The following is a 27,448-nucleotide window of genomic DNA, read 5'->3' on the forward strand; positions in this document are numbered from 1 at the left end:
ATAATAGAATCAGGGACATAGAAAGGGAATGGACTGACTATTCTTGGGGGGGAAAGGGGTGTGGGAGATTCGGGAAGAGACTGGACAAAAATCGTGCACCTATGGATGAGGACAGTGGGTGGGGAGTGAGGGCAGAGGGTGGGGCGGGAACTGGGAGGAGGGGAGTTCTGGGGGGGAAAAAAGAGGAACAAATGTAATAATCTGAACAATAAAGATTTAATTTAAAAAAAAAGTATTTTTTATAGTATCTGTTTTGAAGCAGTATTATTGAAAAGTCCTAGTTATATAAAATTATATGTGCTTGGAGGTATACATGGATAAAGAGGTAAATGAAAGTAGTACCAGTGGCTTCGTCAACACCAAGAGGAACCATTCGCATTGTAGTCTGTAGTATAAGTGCCCCACTCCCTATCCTGGAGTTGTGCAGTTTCTTAGCCCTACATGAAAGGATGGTCACTGAAGATTGACATGATTGTCTCAGGGTGTTATTTATGTAATCACAAAAATAAAGATCTTTTAAAGTAGTGAATAGGAAATACATGTTTTTCCCATAGTAACATTTTGCCATTAGTGACAATTACTAATCACACCAAAAAGAACACTGGATCAAGATTTGGGAAACCTGAGTTTTGAGTGAACTAAATAGTCTTAATCTTTCTGAACCTCACTTTTCTCCTCATAAATGGAGATCTTACTCTCAATCTGCTACCTCTCAGGGCTATCGGGATGATTAAATTAGATAATGGGTATAAAAACACTCTAATAAATTAGAGATTTAAACATAGGGACTATTCCCTGAACTAGACATGGAGACTCAGAATAGGAGCTACAACTAATTCGCCTAACAGTATCTTGCTCAGTAAGTATTCCTTGAATGATTGAATCTCTAAGGACTCATTGATATGTAAAGCGATTGGGTTCTTTTCAAGGTAAGATACTAGACCTGCTTTGCTAATACTACAGAGCTATCTCTTGTAGTATTTTCTGCTACTTAGAAATTTGAAGCTTGGAAAATACATCTTGGATTTTTGTTATCAGATCGATGAGGTCCTGAGACAGGAAGACAAAGCCGAAGCTATGTCTGGCCACATTGATCAGTTTCTTATAGCCACGTTCATGCAGTTAAGACTCATCTACAACACACATATGGCAGATGAGAAATTGGAGAAGGATGAGATCATCAAGTTGTATAGCTGTATCATTGGCAACATGATTTCGGTAAGGGCACCTCTGCAGATCCTGAGCTTCCCTTTAAGTCCCTCACTCCACCTGAGTTGGTACAGATGTTTCAGTGAGTCCTGTGTCACTTATAGAAATGTACACTTCAGCTTACCTTATTGTTGGGTGTTGAAGACACTTCAACTGACCTTGTTAGGATACAAAGTAAAATGCTTCCATACTACCTAGAATTCTGTTTCCTGCCAGTTTCTTCATCAGGCATGTAGGCCCTGGCTGGCAATTTACATATATCTGCTCACATTAAAAATACTTCTAGCCGAAACCGGTTTGGCTCAGTGGATAGAGCGTCAGCCTGCGGACTGAAGGGTCCCAGGTTCGATTCCGGTCAAGGGCATGTACATGGGTTGCGGGCACATTCCCAGTGGGAGATGTGCAGGAGGCAGCTGATCGATGTTTCTCTCTCATCAATGTTTCTAACTCTCTATCTCTCTCCCTTCCTCTCTGTAAAAATTCAATAAAATATATATATATATATATATATATATATATATATATATATATAATTTTTTTTAAATACTTCTATAACAGGAATGAAGCACGCCAATTAATTACAGCTATTATTCGATGGGGGAGTGGTGGTATTTTTTCCTAATACTCTGAATTTTTAAGAATACGGTAGAATCATTTACTAGACCAGCCACCCATGTTTATCTTCCTTGCCATGTATATTGAGTTTCATGCCTATAACAGTTATGATTGGATAGCTCTTTCAGATAGAGAGCCTAGCCCGGGAGGCCTCCACTGGAGTGCTGAAAGACCTGATGCATGGCCTCATCACCTTAATGCTGGATTCCCGAATTGAAGATCTGGAGGAAGGACAACAGGTGATCCGCTCCGTGAATCTCTTAGTGGTGAAGGTTTTGGAGAAGTCGGACCAGACCAACATCCTGAGGTATAGCGTTCTCTCAGCATTACAGCCTAGAACAGCCCCTCTTTTGTCTGCCCATAGAAAACAGAAGGCACTGGATCAGTTGTAACTTTAGGTTTGCCTGATAAATTAATTTATTACTCTTTCCTCAAGAATCAAAGGTATTCCAACCTGAGACAGCAGCTATAACTAATACCTCAGTAAAGAACTGCAGTAAGTCAGTGAGTAGCAGTGAGTTTTCTAGACTAGGGCTGTGAAGTGTGTCAGTTACCACTCTTTTATGTACATTTCTCTCTCAGCAAACAGTGACAAAAATAGTGACAAGCTTTACCAAGTAGTAATTTATAAAACTTAAATGATTGATGTCCATTTTCTTACCAGTAATAACTGAATGTCAAATTATTTGATCCATGAGCTCTCAGTTTATTAGATGGGTAGAGAATATTTACACTTGGCCTTTCAATTACTAATTTATTTATAATGCAAATTTCAAACTTATTAATGCTGTTTTGTTGGGGTTTTTTTCCTAGTGCTCTACTTGTTTTGCTTCAAGACAGCCTGCTAGCAACAGCCAGTTCTCCCAAATTCTCAGAGCTTGTTATGAAGGTGAAGTTGAAATAATTTGGTCTCTTTCAAAGATGCAAAACTTTATTAAAGTGTGGGGAAAGAAGAGTTGGAACTAAGACATAGACTCAAATCGACCAAGACACACCTGAAAAATACAGTTGGTCTTTATTTTCCCTTCCTCCACCCTAGCTCAGGCCTAAATCATTCCTGGCCTCAAACAGTGAAAAGGAAGAACTATTTTGTAAATATCCCACCAATTCTTCTAGAATCAAAAGAAGTTTCATTTATTTTGGGGGGAAAGATAACTATAGCCCAATAAATATTTTGGTCTCTTTAATGGAAGAACTCCAAATGTACGTATCTATAACATTATACTATTGTTACACTGTAATAGTGTAAAATATTTGTCTCCTTGGGTTAGATTTTGGTAAGCAATGTGAACTACCCTACTAGTACTCTCAGGTACCAAGCAAACTCAAGACAATTTCCACATGTTCTTATTATTTAAGGCCCTATCTCTAGGTCTAGGAAGTGGGAAGGAGAAGTATCTGAGATGATTAGATGGATGATTTGTTACACTCTAGCTAGTGACATGGTTGAAGTAAGTAAAATTTTTCATTTTTAGCAGCCACACTTGAAAGATCTGAGTGCCACATTTATATCCCTGACATTTTTAGAAGTGATCCCAGAGATTAAGGAAGATGAATGGTGACAAATTATCCTCATTCTTCAGTCACTCCCGCTAACTTTTGTTCCTTTTTCCAATAGTGTCTCTGGAGAATGGTTCGACTGTTGCCTGATACCATCAATAGCATTAATCTGGACAGAATTCTTCTGGATATACACATTTTCATGAAGGTCTTTCCCAAAGAGAAACTGAAGCAGTGCAAAAGTGAATTTCCCATAAGGACCCTAAAGACACTGTTGCACACTTTATGCAAATTAAAAGGGCCCAAGGTGAGTGAGAATAGCAACCAGTCTCTGAGGGCATTTGAGAGAACTTCGTGGAAAGAGCATTGCTGCTATTTGAATGTGCTCATGTCTCCTTCAGATCCTAGACCACCTGACCATGATTGATAACAAGAACGAGTCTGAGCTGGAGGCCCACCTCTGCCGGATGATGAAGCACAGTATGGACCAGTCAGGGAGCAAGTCAGATAAGGAAACAGAAAAGGGAGCATCTCGAATTGTGAGTGGCCTGACTTGAAAGGTTGAAGGAAGTGAGGTTGTCTGGAAGTAATCTTGTCAAAGGCGTGGGGATTGGTCCAGTCTCACTCTTCTGCTGTGGTGCTATAACCATTTCCACCTTGAAAATTTCAAATATAAACTATTTATTTGTTGGTCCCTAAGAAAGTTTCTTTGTGCCTAAGGCATTGTCACCAGATAAATCCACTGTGAACTCTATTTAGGGAGGACTGAGCCAGATCCTTTCTCTTCAAGTTTAGTTGAAAACCTGAGACTAGAGGCTTTCAGTAACCCAGAGTGTCATTGGGTCTGCTGCAGACCCTGCAGCACTGGTGTTTCTGTCATCTGCAGGAGCAAACCAGAAAGTTTGGATTTTGAGCTATTTTCAGTTCTTATCCAATCTTTGGTTCCTAATTAATAATTCAAGTCTAACCAACCAATCTTCCCTTGTGTCTTTCAACTTTTCAGGATGAAAAATCATCAAAGGCCAAAGTGAATGATTTCTTAGCGGAGATTTTTAAGAAGATTGGCTCTAAAGAGAATACTAAAGAGGTGAGAGGGAAAAGATTGAGCCAGATGGGGATCTGTGTTATGGAAAAGTGTCACTAACATCCACCCCACCTCTTTCTTTTTCTCGTTAACCAGGGCTTAGCAGAGTTATATGAATATAAGAAGAAATATTCAGATGCCGACATTGAACCGTTTCTGAAAAATTCCTCACAGTTCTTCCAGAGCTATGTTGAGAGAGGCCTTCGGGTGATTGAGATGGAGAGGGAGGGCAAAGGCCGTATTCCCAGTTCAACAGGTATGGTTTCCTCTAGGAGCTCCAGGAATAAGTTCAAATTAGCTCCCAGCTCAGGAACTGGGGTTTTGATTTGTTTAAATGTATAATCATGCACCTCAGTACTTAATGGTCATCAGTAACATTCACATTGCTCCAGACAGTCAACTCTGTCACCTACCTTGACTCATCATCAGTGTTTGACAGTGGCATCTCCCTGCCCTTGAAACAGTTTCTTCCCTGGGCTTTGTACTCTCTTGGTTTCCACCCACCTTGCTGGCTGTTCCTCCTGGACCTGACTGATTCTTCCTGTCCCTGATCTCTGTTTTGGAGTCCCCCGGAGTTCAGTCCATTATCGATCATCTCTTCTTTCTTACTCTCACTTCCTTAACTAATCCATCTACTTTCATCACTTTAAATAGCATTTTTATATGCCAGCAAGACCCAATTTGTTTGGTGTCAAGCTCAGACCTCCTTCCTGATCTTGACTGATATATATACATACTACATGACATCTCTGTTTGGGGTTTCTAGCTCCTGCTGTTCCCTCAAACCTGCTTCATTTGCATTCTTCTCCCTCTCAGCTGATGGCACCCTTGTCCTAATTTACTCAGACTCACAGCTTGAGTCTTCTCTTCCTCTCTGTCAGGAGATCCTTTGGCTTTACCTGCAAACTGTATGCAGAATCCATCCACACTTCCCATCACCTTCATTGCTGCTGCCCTGGTCTGGATTGAAACACTCTCCTTCCTAATTTCCCGCTTCCACTCTCGTCTCCCTATATTATTTCCACACACAGTATCAAAAAGAAGTTTCTCAAACATTTTCCAAAGGCTCTCCCTTTCATTCAGCAAAGGCAAAAAGCCCGATGAGGTCCTGCATTATATGGCCCCCCGATACCTCTAGAAACTCATCACCTGCTATTTCCCCTGACTTTCATTCCACTCTAGCCCTACCAGCACCCTTGCTGTTTCTTGAACACACCAGACACACACCTTCTTAGGGCCTTTGCTCCGGCTGCTGCTTATGCATACATTGCTCTTTCCCAAGACAGCCTATGGCCAGCCCTTTCCTCCTTAAGGTCTTTGTTCAAATACCACTAGCTCAGTGAGCCCTTATTTACAACTTGCAACCTATCCCTCACCCTCCATAGCACTCAACCACCTCTATCATGCCATACAATGTGGTACTTGTTAGGTTAATTGGTGTTTATCTGGCTGCTAGAATTGAAAATCCACAAGGGTAAAGATTGTTTTGTTACTGGCATATAGTAAACACTCAGTACATATTTGTTGAATAATATGAATAAATGCTTATCCCAATGTTAAGCTGAAATATACTGTTCCCACAGTAATAAAAAGCCAGTATCTGAGAATTACTGCTCACAGGATCTATAGACAAAAGGAAGACTTAAGAGGTATCAGTTCATAGAAAATAGCTGTCAAAAGCCTTAAACGCAAGAAAAACCCATCTGCAAGAGTTTCCTCTCACCATGCAGAGTAGAACTCGCACATTTGTCCTGCATTTGGTTCTCCCGAGTTCAGGGAACTGTACCTACTCTTACGTTTTAGAATCTGTTTGCCTATAAAACTGTTCCTTTTGTGGGTTTCAGATTCCACTTGTGTTCTCTCTCACCGGTGTCTTGCCAACCTGAAGCTTCAATTGTGTTTGTTCTTTTGCATCGTTTTTATTGTTTTTAACACCTTAAAGAGTTTATTTCTTGAATCATAGCAGAATGTCTAACAGAATTCTGCTGATGTTCAACATTTAATTGATGCTTATTTACAACATAGCATGTGACCTCACTGATTACTGAATGCTTTCAAAATGCCTTAGTGTTTGAACATCCATTATTGCTGGCTATTCCCTTATTCTTCATTCATTTTCACCCTCTCAGTGTTCTCATCTGTACATCAAACGTTTCCTTTTTCCCTAGAGTGACCTGTTTTACTTTCCTGTTGAAAATAAGGGAGTGTATCCTCCCAGTACTTGATCATTTAGCTTATGTCATGCATTTTCATTGATACCAAGTGGGTCATTTTAATGTCTGCATGTTGTGATTGTTTCTTCAGGAACTCAGACACTGGGGCGGATTTTTTGGTTTTGGTTTTCCCTCTCCTACCAGAGTATTGGTTTCAGTGCTGGGAATTCCCATCCTATCTCCTAGCCCTTCTCTGGGTGTTGGTTGGACACCTCAGTTTCGATGCTTTTCCATGCATATACTGTAACCCTGAGCTTCTTGCTGTGCTCCCAGTTTGAATAAGAGCTCTCCTCTTGTGTCCTGTGGTCCGAACCTGGTCTAAGTCTTCCAAACATTTAAAGTCTTTTGCTTCTTTAGTTGGGCACTGGCCATATACTCAGGAGTAGCTTAGGTTTTCTGGGTTGCCCAGGGCAGCTGTGGGCTTACAGGCTTACAACCCTGCATAGCCCAGGATGTAGATGGCCCAGCTTACATCCACTCCTCTGCATCAGCTCTTGGGAATTCTCACTAGGCTTATCCTGTGTATTTCTGAGCACCTTTATGATCAACTCCGGGAGGATTCCAGTGGATTTTTTAGTCATGAAGTACCATGGCAATCTCCAGGCCCCAAATTATTCCCTTTGGTGGCAGATTAACAAGGGTAGCTAAAAGTGGGGGGTATGTATATCTGAATATTCTTTCTACATTTCCTCTCTAGGCATCTCCTCTCAGGTGGAGGTTACATGTGTGCCTGCTCCCACAAGCACAGTGTCTTCCATCGGTAACACAAATGGAGAAGAGGTGGGACCTTCTGTCTACCTGGAAAGGCTAAAAATCCTCCGACAGCGATGTGGCCTGGACAATACAAAGGTACTGCTCCTTTCCTTTTATGTGGGCCAGGGAGATAGTGACAAGCAGGCAGGCCAGAGAAGTGACCCAATCTTGGTATATGTTGTTCCAGGGCCACCTCTTGCCCTTAGACAATGACTCTTCTTCTCTCAACAGCAAGAAGACCGACCTCCGTTGACCTCTTTGCTCTCCAAACCAGCCGTTCCTACCGTTGCCTCTTCCACAGACATGCTGCACAGCAAACTCTCTCAGCTCCGGGAGTCCCGGGAGCAGCACCAGCATTCAGACCTGGATTCTAACCAGTCTCACTCTTCAGGAACCATGACCACATCCTCCTCCTCCACAGCTAACATTGATGACTTGAAAAAAAGACTGGAAAGAATAAAGAGCAGTCGCAAATGAAGCTGCCCCCCTCCTGGCACCCTGCAGCTTTAGTTTACTAAACTAGAGTCCTCATAGTTTACAGTGGCCTCCGCGGGCCTAGTGTACACCAACCGGTTGTTTGTATCAGCCGTGGGTCTGGGGAGGAGTCGTGGCACAAATACCTGTACATACTCTGCTTCTCCATCAGCACCTGCCTCTCCAGAGGACTGTATTAGTTTAGTGTACAGACCTGTAAACAGCGGCCCTCCACTCAGCTCAGACTGGTTCCCGTAGCCTTTTTCTTTTTAATTGCTCATTTGTAAAGTTGTCCTAATCTTTCCTAGCTTTTAACTATTAGGAATTCTTTAATAGTTTCCCTTTGAGTTTGTGAACTCTTCTCCCTGTAGCCCTGAAGGGTTACTGTATTCTGTATGAATGCATGGCATGATACAACTAATTTAAAAGTCTTTTATAAATAAAGTTTGCATTAACTATACCTGCTCCCAAGATGCTCCATATCTGGGCATGTTGGGCACCTCTCTCTCTCCTGTTCTAGAGACCAGGTGGATATTCAGCCAGTTAGAGAAAGATTAGAACTTGCCTAAGGAGCACCACCTTTCCTTGGCTCCCAGACGAGGCACTGCCTTTTGCTTTTTTGGAACAGGAGGAACTCACCTTTCCTGCTTTCCCCAAGCAGCTCCTAGGGAAGCAAAGGAATCTCATTCTCTCTTTGAGGCTTGGTCATGGCTTCCCTCCCATCATCACCGTGGTTCCAAGGAGTTTGTAGGCTTCCTGCCACTTTGCTGCCCAAATGCACGTGAGATTGTGCCCAGAGATTGGCTGGGCTACCTGGTTGTCACATGGTGTCTGAATTCAGGTCATTAGACTAAAGGATATGGGAGAGCTTAGGAGCTTCCTGCCCAGTTGGAGTTTAAATCTAAGTCTACACTAACAGTTGTTTCCCACTCCGTCGGAGTGAAGACCGCACTGTGAACTGAGGAGTTAGCTCTGGAAGACACTCCACAGGGCTCCTCCATGGTCAGAAACACTCTTAAGTACTAAGAAGTTCTAGATTTAGATGGAAGACTTTTTGGGCAATCATCAGGTTCAAAGGAACTTTTCTAGACTACCTTTTACTCAACTGGTATTCAAGAAATGAAGGTTGGTGGAAATCCTCTTGATTCCAGCCATGATTTTCAGGTGGCCCCTACACTGCCTGCAATGAAACTTGCCGCTCTCTCTTAGGGTTGCTAAAGGGAAGGTGGAGGATGCTATAGTAGAAGGATATATTTAGAAAGAAAGGCTAATTTGAAAAACCAAATGATGCAGAGCTCACAGTGCTGACAGCTATACTGCAAAGGAAGCAGTCTTGTGAGGATGTGCACCCTTATTTAAAAAGCAGATTTGTAGTATTATAATTCTGTTTTTATATATGGTTTTTTTTTTATTTCAGAGGGAGAGAGAAACATCAATGATGAAAGAGAATCATTGACTGGCTGCCTCCTACACACCCCCTACTGGGGATTGAGCCTGCATCCTGGACATGTGCCCTTGACCGGAATCTAACCTGGGACCATTCAGTCTGCAGGCTGACGCTCTATCCACTCAGCCAAACCGGCTAGGACTGGAAAATTGTAATTCTTAATCCCTCCTTCCTGCTCTGGTTACAGCCCTGGGCTGGGAAGATCCTGCTCAGGGATGGCCCTTCTCAATACAGTCCTCCAGATAGTTAGCATCTGATTAGCTTTCACACCAGGGGAAACGCACACCACACCTGTCGTGGGCTGTAGGGCCTGGTCCCCCCTCAGTCACACATGCCCCCAACAGGAACAGCGATATGTACAACAGATCAAATGAACTGAAAATAAGTAAGGATATAGATGACTTAAATGACAAGTAAAAAGGTACATTTATGAATCTCCCCTCTCACCTTATCTGGTAATGGTACCGGCTCTACCTGAGCTGCCCATGAACAGCACTGGGAGCATTGAGGCTCACAGTCACTTTTATTGAGAACTAAAGTTTTAGGAACAAACCACAAAAATAATTCTTTCCCTGGATCGGTTTCTGTGATCTTACAGTGAGGAGCCTAGAATGTGGATGATCCTCTAACTTTCAGGCCGATCAATGACCTTCTGTATCCACTTCTTCAGGCGGAACACATGTGTGTAGAAGCCATATTTTCCATTCCTGTCACAGCCTTCACCCCACGAGACGATGCCCATTTGATACCAGCGGTTGTTTTGGGGGCTCTAAGGAAGAAACATGAGGTTTTTAATTGTCAAGTCCACGGTAGTGTCAGCAGTGCCCTATCAGGTAACTACTTCTGAATTCTGGGGTCCCTCCTTACCCACCCCAGCAGGAGATCTACCCACAGCTGCAGGCCTTAGAGAAGCTAGCTTACCTTCATGACAAAGGGTCCCCCACTGTCACCTTCACAAGCATCCCCTCGTTTCCCTTCATCGGGCTTGTAACCTTGAGAGAGAACAGCAGTACTCAGGAGCACAGCTCATACTCCAGCCCCTTCTAGAGACAAACCAGATGAGTGTCCACTTGACCTCATCATCCTTAACTCTTCATTTTCTCACCCCACACCAATTGTTGTACAAATCTTGTCAGCGATTTCCTCAATATATCCCACTATGTCCCAAATCGAACCACTTCTACACTGGTCACATTACATGCACCTCTACCCCGGAACTAATTCTGCTTTTGCCCACCTACAATCAGTTTTCCACTCAACAGGTAGGACTTAAAAAATACGTTAGACTTACAGGTAGCTGAGGACAATGGTGGTGCTGCCTTTATTCAAACCTCATCACATACCCTCCACAAACAATGCGGAACAACAGAAACTACACAAAAATTGCACCTCGCCCTAGCCAGTTTGGCTCATTGGATAGAGCACTGGCCTGCAGACTGAAGGGTCCCGGGTTCAATTCCAGTCAAGGACACATGCCGGGTTTCAGGCTCAATCCCCAGTAGGGGGTGTGCAAGAGGCAGCCAACCAATGATTCCCTCTTATTGATGTTTCTCTCTCTCCTCCTTTCCTCTCTGAAATCAATACAATATGTATATATATAAAACAAACAAAAACACCACATCTCCAGCATAACTACAATACAGAGAGCACCCAAACTTCAACCCTAATATATCTAATTAGTGGTGATGAGGATGGGATACAAAAGTGAGTGTGATTGACATATAAACCCAATTGAAATGTAAACCCTTGTAAATAACCCCAAATCTACACAATGAATAAAAGAAACTAAATAGATCTATTCAAAGATACTACAGGGAAACATAAAATGAGGATTAAAACACCTCAGCTAATAAAAACCCTCCCCTATGAAACAAAACAATTAAATTGCCTCCAATTTTTGGACTGAAAAAACACCTTGACTCAGAAATTCAAAAATTAAAAATAAGTGGACAGCCTGGCTAGTTTGGCTCAGTAGATAGTGTCAACTGCTGGCTGAAGGGTCTCGGGTCTGATTCTGGTCAAGGGCACGTACCTTGGTTGAAGGCTTGATCAGCCCTGGTCCGGGTGCATGTGGGAAGCAACCAATGATGGGTCTCTCACATCAGTGTTTCTCTCTCTCTCTCTCTCTCTCTCTCTCTCTCTCTCTCTCTCTCTCTCTCTCTCTCTCTCTCTCTCTCCCTCCCTCCCTCCCTCCCTTCCACTCTCTCAAAATCAATGGAAAAATATCCTTGGGTGAGGATTAACAAAAATGGACAAAACAATAAGGAAAATGCAAAGCAAAAGAGTGGTTGAAATGGAACTCAGACCAAAGAAGAAATTTGAGTCCCTCAAGAACTAAGTAATGAAAAAGAATATTTACAATATAAAAAAAAAACTGCACAGAAATAAAAACATTGAGTGTACATATTGAAAGATCCACTGAGCACCAGGCAACACTGGCCTGAAACCCTCAACTCTGACGAAAAACCCTCAAGGCCACCAAGCAAAAAGACCAGATACCTTACCAGGTCCAAAGAATCATACCGACATCAGACTTCTCAAAAACTACATACAACGTAAACAATAAAGCCATCATTTTCAAAAAATTCAAGGAAGGGAACTGTGAACCACAGATTTTATATGCCACCACGCTGATTGTCAGGCTACAGAAAAACAATTATATAAGAGCTCAGGAAGTTCTATGCTCAAAACCCTTCTTGAAGAATCTACTAGCAGATGAGCTTCATCCAACCAAGAGATTAGTGCTTCAGCAAAAGGACCAATGTTCTGACAAGTAGAAAAAAATGCAGCTCAAAATGAGAGAAGAGAAAGGAAAGTAAACTCACTGTTAGATAGCCAGTGGGTGGGAGTTACAATTAAGTTACATAAGAAAAGGAGCCCAGCCGTTTGGCTCAGTGGATAGAGCATTGGCCTGTGGACTGAAGGGTCCCAGGTTCAATTCCGATCAAGGGCACATGCCCAAGTTGCAGGCTTGATGCTCCATCCCCAGTAGGGGACATGGGGGGTGTGCAGGAGGCAACTGATCAATGATTCTCTCTCATTGATGTTTCTCTCTCCCTCTCCCTTCCTCTCTGAAATCAATAAAAACATATATTTTTTTTAAATATATTTTTTATTGATTTTTTACAGAGAGGAAGGGAGAGGGATAGAGAGTTAGAAACATCGATGAGAGAGAAACATCAATTCAGCTGCCTCCTGCACATCCCCATTGGGGATGTGCCCGCAACCAAGGTACATGCCCTTGACTGGAATCGAACCTGGGACCTTTCAGTCCGAAGGCCGACGCTCTTTCCACTGAGCCAAACCAGTTAGGGCTGAAATCAATAAAAACATATTAAAAAATAAAATAAATGGCATTCTTAAAAAAAAGAAAAGAAAAGGAACTAAGGGCATTTCAAAAAGGTGTAAGTCCAAAGATGGATCAGTAGAACAAAAATGTAAACCTTCCTAAACATATATTTTCTTAAAAGGTCACATAGGAGAAAACACAGCAAATGAAGCACAATACATGTAAATATTATAAAATAATGAAGTAATGCTAATTCAATCATATATATATATATATGAATGAATGGGCTTAACTCAATACAAAACAAAAAGATTTTCATTTGACTCAAAGCAAGACTCAACTATGCTATATATAACAAAGTGATTCATAAAGGCTAAAATTAAAGAGATGGGCAACGACGGTATATCAGGCCAATGGAAACAAAAAGAGCAGGGATAGTAATCCTAATATTGAAAATAAAAAAGGACACATTTAAAGCTAAAAGCCCTAATTTACATACAATGAATAAATAACAATTATGAATATCTGCACAAAACACAGCAACCACATTTATAAAGTTAAAAAAAAAACACCTATAAGCAATGCAAGAAGACAAATACATCTATAATAAAATTTAACACACCAAAGTCAGTACAAGACAGTTCAAATGAACTGAAAATAAATAAGGATTTAAATGATCTAAATAACAATAAGGTACATTTATGAATATGTATCAAATATCTGAATAAAGAACACACCTATACTCCTCAATCACACATGAACCACTCACAGAAATTATTCCAACAGCTCTGTCTCAAAAAAAATCAGTTCCATAAGGTAGAGAAATATTACAAACAATATTCTCATAATGCAGTAAAACTCAAAATTATTAAAGTGAGAATACAAAAGGCCCCTCCCATCTGGAATTTTTAAAAACACCTATTAAACACCTTAGGTGAAAAAAAATACACATTGAAATTAGAGATAACTTATTATTCTAAAAAAATAGTAACACTAGTGTTTTTTATAAAGAGGAGAAATGCACTCAATAAAAATTAAAGATCAAAAGTAAATTAACCAGCCCTAGTTGGTTTGGCTCAGTGGATAGAGCCTCAGCCTGGGAACTGAAAGGTCCCAGGTTCAATTCTGGTCAAGGGCACATGCCCGGGTTGTGGGCTCCATCACCCAGTGAGGAACTTGCAGGAGGTAGCCGATTCATGATTCTCTCTCATCATGGATGTTTCTCTCTCTCTCTCTCCCTCTTCCTTCCTCTCTGAAATCAATAAAAATATATTTAAAAAAAAAAAAAAAGTAAATTAACCAGCCTGGCTGGTGTGGTTCAGTGGTTGATTATCAACCTATGAACCAGTAGGCCATGCTTCGATCCCCAGTCAGGGCACATGCCCTGGTTTCAGGCTCATTTCCCCAGTGGGGGGCATGCAGGAGGCAGCCAACCAATTAGTCTCTCTCATCATTGATGTTTCTATATCTCTTCCTCTCCCTTCCTCTCTGAAACCAATAAAGATATTTTCTAAGTAACCAAATTGTCAGTTCAAAAACCTCAAAAGAGCCCTAATCGGTTTGGCTCAGTGGATAGAGTGTCAGCCTGCGGACTGAAAGGTCCCAGGTTCGATTCCGGCCGAGGGCATGTACCTTGGTTGCGGGCACATCCCCAGTAGGAGGTGTGCAGGAGGCAGCTGATTGATGTTTCTCTCTCATTGATGTTTCTAACTCTCTATCCCTCTCCCTTCCTCTCTGTAAAAAATCAATAAAACATATTTAAAAAAAAAAAAGCTGAGAATAAATTTTTTTTTAAAAAAAGCATAAGAAAATTTTTGAAAAGGTAAAAGCAAAAACTAATGAGGTACAGAATTGAAAAACAAAAGCCTAATAAATAAGTCAAATTCCTAGGTATCTTTTGGTATTTTCTGCAACCACCAGCTAATTTACTCAACAAAATTAAGAGGGGGGGGAAAAAACAAGGTGTCAAAGAGTAAAAGTCATAATACACTGCATCACTATAAAAAGGCACAGTATAGACCTGGACAAATGGGGAAACATTTCTTGTCCTTGGATAAAATGACTCAGCAACAAAAAGATGTCAGTTCTCCCTAAATTCATTTATAAATTCAACATAATCCCAACAAAAACACCGACAAACCTTTTATGGAGCTAGACAGATTGATACCAAAGTTCACATGGAAAAACAAATACGTAAGAATTTCCAGGAAAACTCTGAAAAAGATAAACTATGACAGACAATAAGCCCTACCAGATGTTAAAACATACTCTAAAACCTCTATAATTAAAACAAGATGGTGTTTAATATAATGAACAAAGATCAGGAGGTCCAAATTGAATGTCTCCAAATAGAAACAGACTTAAGCACATAGAAATCTAGTATGTGACAAAGGTGATTTCAAAGATACAATTTTTAATAAATGGTGTGGACAGCTGCTGAAGCATTTGGAAAAGGATGAATTCGATCCATACCTTGCATCATACATAAGCATAAAGTCCAAAGACTCAGATCTAAGTGTAGAAAAATGAACCAAGTACTACAAGAAACCATGGGAATTTCTCTACGACCTGAACATAAGCAAGGTTTTTTCCTAACTTTGTTAAGAAATTTGACTACATAAAAATTTTAATTGCGTGGCAAAAAGTTATAAAGGTTAAAAAACTAACAAAGTGGGCCCTGGCTGGGTGGCTCAGTTGGTTGGAGGATCCTCCCCTAAGGATTCAATCCCTAGGAGGCAACTGACAATGTTTCTCTCTCACATCAATGTTTCTTTTTTATTTTTTTATACTTAATCTTTTTAAATATATATATTTATTTTATTATTGATTTTTTACAGAGAGGAAGGGAGAGGGATAGAGATAGTTAGAAACATGGATGAGAGAGAAACATCGATCAGTTGCCTCCTGTACACTCCCCACTGGGGATGTGCCTGCAACCAAGGTACATGCTCTTGACCATAATCGAACCTGGGACCCTTCAGTCTGAAGGCTGACGCTCTATCCACTGAGCCAAAGCGGTTAGAGCAAAGGTCGTCTCTACCACAAAATAATAATTGCAGAAATGACAGAATTAGAAAAATCACCATTTGGCAGCCACCATAGTTTGGGAGAATAATTTGATGAGAAACAGGATAGACAGTATCAAAGTTTCTCCCCACAAGCTATTTATTAATTACAAAGAGAAAAACAGAACTTTACAGCGAGAAACCTGGCTGAGGCAGACACCACCTTAACCAAGAGGTCAGAGTTAGTCTCACCAGTATGAGACATACAGACATTACATGCCTGCCACCGGGACGCACCAAGGACTCAACATCACTCAGCCTGAATCTGGTCACGAAGAAACCCGAGACACACGCAACGGAGGGCCCGTCTACAGTCACGGGCCTGTCCCCACCAGATATGTCAAGGTCATGGGAGACAAAGCCTGACAACTAAATACAGAGAGTAACCCTGGATTGGATCCCAGAGGAGAGAAACATTTTTTGTCTTTTACTATAAAAAGACATTAGCAAGTAGGACATAGAAAACATTTGAATAATGTCTACAGATTAGATAATGGTACTTTATCGTTATAATTTTCTGATTTAGTAATTATACTGTGGTTATGTAAGAGAGCATCCTCTTTTTTTTTTTTTTTTGGAAATACTCAATTAGAGGGGTAAAAAAATCACCATATGCACAATTTCCTCTCAAACAGTGTGTGTATGGGTGTTGTGCAAAGTGGGGGTGGCAGAATCTCAATGGTGATATACAGAAATTCTTTGTATTATTTTTGCAAAGTTTTCTGTGAGTCTGAAAGAATTACACTAACATTTAAAAATGTTTTTAACTTAAGTTAGACCATTTATTCACCTGCCCCAAACCCTCCAATCACTTCTTATCTCAATAAAAGCCAAAGTCCTAATGGAAGTGCCCATCTCTGCCTGCCCACCAACCTTCCCTCACCTCCTGCTGTCCTTCCTGTGTTAACTGCACTCCGGCGGCTCAGGCCTCCCACTCAGACACCCCAAGCCTGCTTCCACCTCAGGGCCGTGGCCCCTGCTGTCGCCTCAGCCTGCGGGACACTTCCCTAGACTGACGCACTCCTTCACTTCGGGTCTCTGCCCAAATGTCACTTCAGAGAGACCTTCTCCAGCCACTCTATTTAGAAAAGCTCTCCTGTCCCCATCTCTCTCTCCCCCTTACTTTACTCTGCTTCCCGTTTCTTCCCAGCAGGGACTGCTACTCTAAATCTGTTTTCTGACACTCCCTCCTTCTAGGAAAGCTCTCTGAAGACAAGTGCACTGTCTGAGTCCTTGTTGTATACTCCGGAATACTTCATGGCTCATAGTAGGCACTCGATAAATATCTGTTTAATGACGGAACACATCAATGGCTTCCCTCCACCCCCAAGATCTCTGCTGCTCTCTGGGCCAACACACCCTGACAACTTAACCAGCGACCAGCACTCCACCTCACTGAACCCCTCACACAGCCTTCTCGAACAGAGGCTTTTATCTCCATTCATAGAGGCAGAGCCTGAATCTGCAAGAGGTTAAGTGGCTTTGCCCAGTCATGCGGCTTGTGCGTGGCTGGCGCCAGGCTTGAACAGGTCTGCGCTCCTGACATGTTCCCGTTCCCCCAACCTGAGGCCCGCCGTTCCCTCCCGCCGAGCCCCGCCCCGCCCGGGCGACTTGCCAGCACAGAACATGTTGTCGGTGATGCGGATGCGGGTGGAGGCCTTGCAGACCGGCCGCTCCACGATGGGCAGGTTCACCACCTGCAGGACGCTGGGCTGCACCTCCGAAGGACTGGCTACCCACGTCTCCTTCAGGTTGCCCCAGCCCGTCACCCGCCCTTTGTATCCAGCCTGGAGCAACCTTTGGGGAAGGCAGAGGGCCCGGTGAGAACCGACCCTCCCGTAGCCTCTCGCCCCAACACCATCCCTTAGAGACCTGCATCTCAAACACCAGTGCGCAAAGAACTTGCAGGTTTGTTCAGAGAACTGAGGCCCGGAAGAAGGAAGGCCCTTCTGCCAGGCCTACCAGGGTCAGCCAGGCCCAGAGCCCAGCCCAGACTTCTCAGCGAACGGCCCCTGGCGGCCCCACCTGGCTGCCGTCTGCTTGTCGGGCAGGCACACGGGGTGGATGTAGCTGCTGAAGGTGATGGGCCGCTTGAGCTTCAGCAGGGCGATGTCGCGGTCCAGCATGTCCCTCCAGTTGTACCTGGGGTGGATGTAGACCTTCTCCAGCATGGAGATCTTTTCGATGCCTCGCTCGTACCTGCGCAGACGCCAACAGAGAAACGGAGAAGCCGTAAGCCACTGGAGGCAGCGGTTCCCGGAGGAAGGAAACTGCCTGCCCTCAGGGTCCGAGAGTCAGGGGGACCAGCGAGCGGAGCTGCACAGGGCTTATGGGGAGGGACGCAGGCGGCGGGCTCTGGTCCAGAGAGCCTCTCTTCAAGGTCACACCTGGGCCATGTCCTGGCGTCTGGAGACAGGCCAGGACTTTGCTCTTTGCAAAGCCTTAGTTCCTCTGACCCCAGCTCCCAGCCTATCAGGATGTGGCAGGACAGGCTCTGCGGCGCAGACTGTTTTCCACGGCGGGAGGCGGACAGACATGCCCCGTGTGTCCCAGGCACCAGAGCCCCTCGCCATCACGCTGGAGGGCTGAGACCCCCGCCAGACCCCTGTGCCCCCAGTTCTGTACCTGGTGCGGGAATGCTTGCCAATTCGCACCAGAAGGTCATCCGCAGTGAAGTTCTTGTCCCAAGGCGGGTACAGGAGACAGTGGGCAGCAGTGAGGACCCAGCGGTCACTGATGAGGCTGGCTCCGCACAGCAGCTCCTGGGGACTCTTCCGGAAAAGCATCACCTGCCTGTGAGGGAGACCAGGGAGCATGAGAGCCAGGGAGCTGTTCCCCCCCCCCCCCCCGCCCCCGCCCACTGGCCCCAGAAGTACAAAGTCCCATTTTTAAGAACTGGACAGAACTGCCTGCTGGGCCCAGGCCCCAGCTTGACCTGGTCACATTTGGGGCCGGGGCCATCCATGTGGCAGTGAGGGGCAGCGTCCTGCCTTGAGCACCCCTCTCCAGCTCCCTCCCGGCCAGAGTTGTGCAGCTGAGCCCGGCTCCGGGTCAGGCCCTGCTGTGGACTGACCCCAGTTCTCCTGGTCCCAGACTGTCATCAGCAGCGTCACTGAAACGCCCTGGGCCTCGGCCAATGCCCCCTGCTTATGAGAACTAACAAAGCCAATCTCAAAAGATTGCTGGGACTCAGCGAGGTGCCGGCGCGCGGCGCTCATTACCCATGAAGCCTGGGAGGGGAGAGACGCCCTCCAGGGCCGGGGGCAGAGGTGGGGGCTGCAGCCCAGTGGAAGCAGCTGGGCTTAGGGACCCACCAGGGCGCCAGGCCTTTCTCCGCGTCCCAACCCTCCACGATGCGCGCGTCGATGTAGGACTCCAGCAGCTCGTGCTCCGTCTGGTCTGCCCGCGACTTGTTCTCAAACAGAGGGCGCAGCCCACAGTCTGCGAGCAAAGCCAGGTGGTGAGGGGCCGAGCGCAGACCCTGCCCCACGACCACACCCCACCTGCCCCCACTCTGGCAGCCTCACCTGCCTCCCCAGCCCCGAAGGTCTTCTCATTGAAGAAGGGCTGGAACTTCTCCTCGGTGGTGCGCCCATCGATGGCCGCTTCCAGGTCCTGGCTCTGCCCATCGACCGTCACCTCGTCCACCGGCTCCTCTGCAGAGACCCAGGCACCGGCTGGGACAGGACCCGGCCACGCCTCACCCACCTCCTAGAACCTCGGGGCCTCATTATACTCAGCGGTGAAATGGGGATAAAACCTAGTCCCACCTGGGCAGTGGAAGGCTGCAATGAGCGTACTCACGTGCGCACGTGGTAACCGTAAACTAGGGAAGGCTGTTCTGTTATTCCCTCCAGGTTTCGTGCCCTCTCGGGCCCCAGCCCTGCCCTCTCACCACAGTAGTTCAGGCCGCAGTACTCGTAGTCACCGGGCTTCCCGCCGCCCACGTAGCACCACGCACCCTCCTGGTCCCCGTCTGGGTTGCGACAGAAGTTCTCCACCAGCGGCACAGGCGGGTTGAAGTTCTGGTCCTTGCCCCGGGCCTTGGCCTGCACGCTGGCCCAGGGCAGGCAGGGGGACCCCTGCACGGTCACCGCCAGGCGACCCTGGTAATGCTGGCCACGCTCAGGGACACACTGGTCAGCTGGAGGTGACTGACTCGCTGTGGAGACTCTGGAGCGCGGGGTCAGCTCCACAGTGAAGCGATCTTGGCCTGGTGGGTGAGGAGGAAGGGAGCAGAGAGGGTGGGACCACAGGGGGAGCCAGACAGCCCGGAGCTGAATCCCTGCCTTGAGGCTTCTTCCTGCAAGACCTCAGGTAATGCCTCCCTGAGGTGCGATGTGCTTGCCTCTGAAAGGGGTACTGACTGATGTTGTTCTCGCAGGGTTGTTGAGAGATTTAAACAAAATAAATGCGAACGTGTCTGGTGCATCACAAGCCCGAGATAGTCACTAGGTTTCACCTCCTGTCACTATCGCAGGGCTACCTGTAATCTATTGATAGTGACTGCTTGGAGGTTTTAAAGGATTCTGTGTTCTCTTAGGGGCACACGGGAAATACAGCTGGGAGGACTACAGACGTCTACACAGGGCAATGGGTCAGTGTCAGCCTGCTCTCTCCACCTCTTGACCTTGACCTTGTGGTTGCGCTGGCCAATGGCACGTGGGCAGAACCGACGGTGCCGGTTCTAAGCCTCGGCCTGAAGACAGACACAGTGTGTATTTCTGCTGAGTTTTGTACTCTGCCATCACCAAAGGAAGGCAATGCCTTTAGCTTCTGCCCCAGAATGAGTATGTGCGGAGCAGACCTGCGCCTAACCCATGCAGAAGCCAGGCTCTGAAGCAGAGCTACCAGCCGAGCCCAGGCTACATCACGGACCCACAGACACAGGAGCAGCGCCACCCAGCCCACCCTCAGACAGGTAAGAAGTGAATGCTTGTTGGTGTATGCCCCTGAGCTTTTGTGGTGGTGGTGATTTTGTGGGTTCTGCGGCATTATTGTGACGGTAGCTAACTGCTGCCTGGCGGGAAATAATAATGCTCTGAGGTGCTCAGAAAAGGGCACGTGGACGGAAATGGCCGGGGAGGCCTTGCTGGAGGGAACAGTGTCGCGAGCAGGAAGGAAGGCGTATCTGGATGAGCTGCAGCCTGGGTCGTACGGAAGTGAGGATGGGAGGGAGGGCGGAGGCTGGAAGCCCACCCTCTCTGGTCTCCTGACTTCCCTGACCAACGGCCCCTGGCCCCATGGAGACCCCTTGCCTGGCCATGTTCCGCCCAATGGCCCAGCTCACCACAGACGGGGACACTGCACTCCTCCCTCCGCACAGTGGGGTCGGAAGTGTAGCACCAAGGCCCCGTGGTGCTGCCATCTGGGTTGCGGCAGAAATTCTCCTGCAGGTCTGCTTCAGGGTGGGTGGTGGAGTTGATTCTGGAAAAGGAAATTGCTCAGCTAGAGGCCGTGTCTCCCCCCCCACCCCTCCCCGTCTCCTGGCTCCCCATTCCCAGCCCACTGGCAGACAGGCCTGCCCGTCACTCACTCAGGCTTATGTGGGTAGCGACTCCGCCATAGCTGGCACTCGATGCCTGACCGGGTGGAGCTCACGTTCCCTCGGTAGTTCATACCCAGACCTTCGGCACAGTTACCTGCAGGATTTGACCCCCCAGTCACTTAGCAAAGCTTGGCTATCCACCCCCTCCGAGCTCCCGGCTCACAACCCTTAACCTGAATTTACTCAGCACCTCCTCTGCACTCAGTTGTCCAATCCATTTAACAGGAGTCACCAAATATTTACTGGTGCCCACCCTGTGGCAACCCTCCGACAGGCACTGTGCCAGGTACTAAGGACACCGTGATGAACAAGTCAGTCCTAGTCTAGGCAGGTCCCTGACCTCGTGGAGCTGATTATCTGCAGTGTCTCCTCGTGGCCAGCAGGACGAACCCAGGAACAAGGCCCAGTCGGCCCTGGGCTTCCTGCCTTGTTAGCTTAGCTCCTCGTGCCCCAGGGCCTTAGCACAGGCCCTTTCCTTTGCCTTGATATACACTCATCAGTGTATCCCACAAATCCAGGTAGGACTCTACTTCTTCTAGGGAGCTGTCCCTGAGTTTGTTGACAAACTAAAGCCTCCTTCTTCCGACGTTCCCTCGGCACCTGCAACAGATCTTTCCCAGCAATCACCTGGATGTTTCGTGTTTTTTTCTGTGAAACGGTGAGCTCCTTGATCTCTTAAAACCCCCATCACTCGACACAGTGCCTGGCACATCACATGTCTGTTGAATAAGTTATTTAACCACTGAAAGGGTGGCCAGTAATTAGAGTTCCATGTTATGGAGCCTATTGTCACACTAATAGTGTATTATAAGGCTTCGCAAGGTGATGGCATTTAAACTAATCCTCAAAGGACAGGGATGTTGTCAGCAGGCTGTAATGACTGCTCCAGGGGAAGACGATAATGAGAGCCAGGGCCAGGAAGTCGAACCATCTTGGCATGTTCAAAGAAGTGCTGCTGGGGTCTGGGTCATGGTTGGCGTGATGGGAGATAAGGCTAGAGGGGAGGTGAAGGCTAGACCCTGCAAACTTCGCCAGGCTAAGAAGCTGGTGCTTTGTTGTGGAAGCAATTGGGGAGGCACTCCAGGTTTTGGAGAATGAATGTGACCTCATTAAAGCTCTGTCCTGGAGACATGGGAAAGAGGAGCCCTGATGAGAGTGAGGCCTTAAAGGTTAACTCATTATCCATTCATTTGCTCGTTTCTCCAATATTAATCATCATATTGACTACCAGGCACAGAGCCAGGCACAATGATACATCTTTGATCGCAGGAATGGAAAGGGAGTGTCAGGTGCCAGGGGCTGCCCTGCTGGGCCTCCTCCTAACCCACCCCTACTCTGCTCTTCTCCCAGGCTGGCCCCCTGGCATCCGGTCCCGCCACCCCATGTCAGGTCCTCACCTTCCAGGCATTTAACGAGCGTTTCTCGAGATTTCTTCACCGAGTCACAAGCTGGAAGAGACCCAGAAACACCTTTGGTATTAGGGTAGGGACAGGATGGGCTTAAGTCAAGGGCAGGACGACGTTCAGAAACAGAGAAATGGACAACAGATGCCCGGAAGGAAAGAGGCAGGGGGTGGGGGGTGGATGAACTGATGGACCAGAGTCTCTAGAGCAGAATATGCTCTAACTGGGGCCCAGGACGCCCTCCCTGAAGCAGGCCTTTCCCAGTGCTCACCTGTGTACTTGACCCAGAACGCATCCTGCAAAACAAGGGCTGAGTGTGAGGCTGTGGCAGGACCCTTTTTGTTTTGTTTCTTAGTAAATGTTATGTCTCGTTATACTTTCCTTTTCCTCTTACCCTGGTCACACAGGGGAGGCTCTGGGAGGTCTATGGCAGAGTGCCCTACTTTTGTTTCCAAAAGCCCAAGTCCACTGAGAAGGGTATTTGAGGAGAGGGGCGCTCCCTCACCCCAACAGAGACAGGAAAGGATTGCCCTGGGTGGGTGGACAGGAGGAGAGGGGGCATGAGGCCCAGAAAGAGCCCCAAGGAAGGAAAAGGTTGCCAGGGCTCCCAGCCTCACCGGAGTCCCATACCTCAAGGTGGCAGAGGTAGCAGAAAAGCCAAAGCTGAGAGGCCACGGGGGCCTGGGGCTCCAGAGGTCCCGACATGGTCATATGTCTGAGAGCTGAGAGGCCCCTGAGGTCCTGGAGCCTCCCCGGGCCCTGGGACCTGGTGTCTGGCCTCCAAGCAAAGGGCTGCTCATCTTGGCAGCCCAGTGAAACGGGGCCCAGAGACGAGATTATCAGCGAAGACTGTGAGCTCCCTGTTCCCCTTATTTGTGGTCCTAGAGGTGGGCCCGCTGGGAGCGCCCCCAGCCCTCACCGTGGCCGTGGAAGACTCCAGGGCCTCGAAGGCCTCCTCGTAGCTGCACTGCTCCTCCAGGCACTCTCGCTCCAGGTTGCCGCTACGCAACTCCTCCATGAAGCCGCTGTTGGCACGTCGGGCCCGCTGGAGCAGCGACAGTGCTTGCTGAGGGTCCAGGAACACTGCAGTCGGAGGGGTGGGACAGTGGCCTGAGGAAGCCCATCGCGAGGGCAGGAAGCGAGCCTGGCCTACCCTGGCGGCTTCCAAAAGCAGAGGTCTGGGATGGCCTCCGCTCCTTTAATGGATCACCCCCAGCCCGCTCGCAGTATTGCAAGAGAGAAGTAGTCCCATCAGCCAGCCCTGAGCACCAGACTCCTTCCCTCAGCTGGATACCGTGGGCTGAAGCCCACCTGGAGGCCGGCTCTGGGTTCTCTGTCGAGTAAGGGGACCCCCGCCCATGGGCCCATCTCCTAGCCCCCCAGCCTGTCCCAGCTTCCAAGCCCTCCTTACCATGCTGGCTGTGCACAAGGCTAAACAGAGCCACCACGGCCAGGCAGCCAGGTGGCCACGGCCCTCGGACGTGCGGCATAGTGTGTCCGCTCCCGGGACTCTCAGGCTCCTCCTGACCCCTCTGGGTTAATGTTAAACTAACATGAAGAAATCGGCTGGAGGAAGAGGTCAGCAGGTCAGGGCCATGAGGACAAGTGAACAGATAGTCCACCCCGCCTCCTGCGAGGACAGGTTTGGGAGGAAGTCACAAAGGAAAGACCAGCGTAACCACCATCATCCACCCTCCTTCCCCGAGGCAGGGGCCAACTTGGGCCAGCAGGGCCACAAGGTCTTCCGAGGCTCCTTCCAGCACTAACACCTGGTGGCGGTCGCTTTGATCTCTGGGTGCCTCAGCTTCCTCATCTGTACATTGGGAATAGTACTTGGCTATGAGGAGTAACGGAGATTATGAACTTAAACCCCATGAAATATAGTAAGTGCTTAATAATCTGCACATATATGGTTGTAAACCAGCGGTTCTAAACTGTGGGTCGCGACCCCTTTGGGAGTTGAACAACCCTTTCACAGGGGTCGCCTAAGACCATAGGAAAGCACATATATAATTACATATTGTTTACAGTAGCAATGAAAATAATCTTATGGTTGGGGGTCACCACAACATGAGGAACTGTATTGAAGGGTCGCGGCATTAGGAAGGTCCCAATGGGGACGTTTGTGTGATCACAAAACACAGATATAAGAAAAAAGAGGCAAGGGTGTGATTCGATGAGTCCTGCCCACCTTGCCCAGGACACACTGGGGCAGGAGCAGCCAGCGTTTGCCCGGCCTCGCAGCCACGGATGGGGGGTCCCATTCCCCTCCTGCCCGTCTGGGAAGCTGTGGAGGAATGTTTGTGTACAGTGGTTGCTGGGATGTGGAGCCGGGGCAGGGCCGCTCTATTTCTTCTCATCTCCCAGGACCTGCTGCCTGGCTGGGAAGAGGGATCAGCCCAAACCCCTGTCTCCCTGTGCCTGTCTGTGGGCCTGGGCTAGACGAGAGCAACGGCTGGTTCTACACAGCCCCTCTCCCCTCCCGGCTCCCCTCCCTCCCCCATTTCCTGTTTGTAGAATGCAAGGTAAATATTAGTCCTGGGTCTACTCAGGACAGAAGGACAAAGAGCAGAAACACAGGGAGCACAGGTTCTCGCCTTGTCCTCCTTGGGGCCTGGCCGGTCAGGGTCCGGACTGCGATCATGTACAGTCTGGGAAGATCACAGGGAGGGACCTGGTGCATGTGGGGAAAAAGGAACTTTTGACATTGTGATGAACAAAAATATTTTGAAAGGAGGAAAATGTTTTCTCAGTTAAAAAAATATTCCAGCCCTAGCCAGTTTGGCTCAGTGGATAGAGCGTCGGCCTGCGGACTGAAGAGTCCCAGGTTCAATTCCAGTCAAGGGCACGTACCTTGGTTGTAGGCTCCTCCCTGCCTGGGCCCTGGTCAGGGCGTGTGCAGGAGGCAACCAATCGATGTGTTTCTCTCACATGGATATTTCTCTCTTCCCTCTCTCTTCCACTCTCTCTAAAATATCCTTGGGTGAGGATTAAAAACAAACATATTCCAGTGACCTGTCTTTCCAGGAACAGTCACTGCATTTTATTTTAGCTAGAAAAGCACTACGTTAGGCGGCAGAAGACGGAGGCCCTGTCCTGGTCTCATGCCTTGGCAAGTGACTGTCCTCTAGGCCTCCATTTTCTCTTCTGTGGTAAGAGCTTGAACAATGCTCTCTGATGCCCATTCTCGCTTCATCATGAGTGCTGACAGAGTGGAGGCTCCCAAGCCAGGTGCCTTCAAACTTGATTTTTTTTTTTTTTTTTTAGAGAGGGAGAGAAATATCGATTTGTTGCTCCACTTACTTATGCATTCATTGGTTGATTCTTGTATGTGCCCTGACCAGGGATCAAACCTGCAACGTTGGCCGTATGGGGATGATGCCCTAACCAACTGAGCTACCCGGCCTGGACCCAGTGCCTTCACATTTCTTGGCTTTGATCTGAACCTGCTCTGCATCACCAGGGACAGCTTTAACTGAGAGATAAGTCCTCCATCTGTTTGGGGGATGTGGCAAAGGGGTGTGAGCACCCCAGCTTTGGGCCTGAGGATGGTTGTGGAATGTCAACAGGCCTCCCCAGAATCCCAAAGCATCCCTGCGTCACTGCACAGCTCAAGATCAAGCAATGAGTACATCCCCAGGATACTAGCAACACTGGGCATATGACCCTGCCTGAGGCAAGAGCTGGGAAAGATTAGGATCTATCGAGGATCGTGCAGGCTCCAAGAAACGGGGTTGGCTAACTAAAAATATTAGCAACTGTTTCTTAGGCTTTGGATGGTGTGGCTTTTTTTCTCTCCTCGGATCACGATTTCCTGCTGTTCTCCTCCCCGTGGAAAATTTCAGAGTTACGCTTTGCCAAGAACTTATTCAGGTCGGGTGGGCGGCTGGGTTAGTGTCAGGGAGAAAGTGGGAGACATGGGGCTGCTTCTGACATTGTGAGCACATGCTGGGAAGCTGGAGAACATGTGACATTTCAGTTCTGGCTTTGTCGTTCGCTGACGAAGGGGCTCAGGACAGGCCTACCAGGCCTATCCCTTTAGCATGTGGATTATTTTGAGCTGAAGGTAATTTGAGACCCTGTGAGCTCAAAATAAACTTTTACCTCTCCCTTAAAGAATTTAAATTTGGAGCCTTATCCATAAGAGTTATAACCTGAAATAATTTTATGACCTACCTGTAGGTCAGGGCAAACTTCTAATTACTGGACATCTGTTCTTATCATCCTGTGAATGACTTTCACACACACACACACCGCCCCCTCACCCCCAAAGCCTCAGGACATCTTATCTCATTCCTTGGCTCAGGATGCCATACATACCTCATTTTTCCTTTCTGTCCCTGAATCTCTCACATATGTGATGGTCTCTGACTCTCCTGTTATGTGGGGCTCCTGTACATACGTATGTAATTAATTAAATTTGGTTATTTCCTCTTGCTAAGCTCTCATTTTAACTAACAGAAGGTTCCGAGAATTGTTCTTCCTGTCTCTCTTGCTTCCTACTCCTCAAAGCAATCTAATCTGGCTGCCAACTGCTCTCACTCAGCTCATCAGTGACTTCCACAAATTCCAACCCTCTCAGTAGCGAAGGACATTGCTGCCACTTCTTCCTGTGGAGACTCTCCCATCAGCCTCTGTGCCAGTCTGCAGGCTGTTCTGTCGAAGGCTGATTTTGTGTCTCCCGAGGAGCCTTCCTCCTCTCAGCGCACCTGGAGAGCAAGCCTCCTCCCCAGTGCTCACTCCCGCTGCTCCCACAGCTTCAATGACCACCTCCCAGCTAGTGTCTCCCGCAACAGGCTCATCAACCCAACCCAAACCACAATCAGAACCCTGGCGCTACCTAACTTG

General features: G+C 47.1%; 2 protein-coding genes across 5 annotated transcripts in view; one reads left to right on the forward strand and one right to left on the reverse strand.

Moving 5' to 3' along the window:
- The window catches only part of CKAP5 (cytoskeleton associated protein 5), an 89,844-nt gene extending 81,536 nt beyond the window's left edge, over positions 1-8,308 (forward strand). For all 4 annotated transcript variants that reach the window (XM_059709493.1, XM_059709496.1, XM_059709495.1 and 1 more), the window contains 9 exons: positions 1,039-1,218; positions 1,944-2,131; positions 2,638-2,713; positions 3,443-3,631; positions 3,726-3,863; positions 4,328-4,411; positions 4,505-4,664; positions 7,319-7,470; positions 7,606-8,308. In XM_059709493.1, the coding sequence (XP_059565476.1) occupies positions 1,039-1,218; positions 1,944-2,131; positions 2,638-2,713; positions 3,443-3,631; positions 3,726-3,863; positions 4,328-4,411; positions 4,505-4,664; positions 7,319-7,470; positions 7,606-7,851 (1,413 nt within the window). In that variant the 3' untranslated portion in view covers positions 7,852-8,308. The remainder of the gene's footprint in view (positions 1-1,038; positions 1,219-1,943; positions 2,132-2,637; positions 2,714-3,442; positions 3,632-3,725; positions 3,864-4,327; positions 4,412-4,504; positions 4,665-7,318; positions 7,471-7,605) is intronic.
- Positions 8,309-9,882: 1,574 nt separating this feature from the next.
- The window catches only part of F2 (coagulation factor II, thrombin), a 236,153-nt gene continuing 218,587 nt past the window's right edge, over positions 9,883-27,448 (reverse strand). Inside the window, exons 2-15 of the mRNA XM_059709523.1 lie at positions 24,012-24,114; positions 23,520-23,683; positions 22,872-22,896; positions 22,595-22,645; positions 21,186-21,291; positions 20,940-21,076; positions 19,545-19,862; positions 19,177-19,305; positions 18,964-19,090; positions 18,275-18,442; positions 17,675-17,848; positions 17,265-17,446; positions 10,217-10,287; positions 9,883-10,064 (exon numbers count right to left, since the gene is read on the reverse strand). Coding sequence (XP_059565506.1) covers positions 9,921-10,064; positions 10,217-10,287; positions 17,265-17,446; positions 17,675-17,848; positions 18,275-18,442; positions 18,964-19,090; positions 19,177-19,305; positions 19,545-19,862; positions 20,940-21,076; positions 21,186-21,291; positions 22,595-22,645; positions 22,872-22,896; positions 23,520-23,683; positions 24,012-24,090 — 1,875 coding nt within the window. The 5' untranslated portion in view covers positions 24,091-24,114 and the 3' untranslated portion in view covers positions 9,883-9,920. The remainder of the gene's footprint in view (positions 10,065-10,216; positions 10,288-17,264; positions 17,447-17,674; positions 17,849-18,274; positions 18,443-18,963; positions 19,091-19,176; positions 19,306-19,544; positions 19,863-20,939; positions 21,077-21,185; positions 21,292-22,594; positions 22,646-22,871; positions 22,897-23,519; positions 23,684-24,011; positions 24,115-27,448) is intronic.

This window comes from Myotis daubentonii, chromosome 9 (assembly GCF_963259705.1).
Source record: "Myotis daubentonii chromosome 9, mMyoDau2.1, whole genome shotgun sequence".
In the NCBI taxonomy this organism is placed as follows: Eukaryota; Metazoa; Chordata; class Mammalia; order Chiroptera; family Vespertilionidae; genus Myotis; species Myotis daubentonii.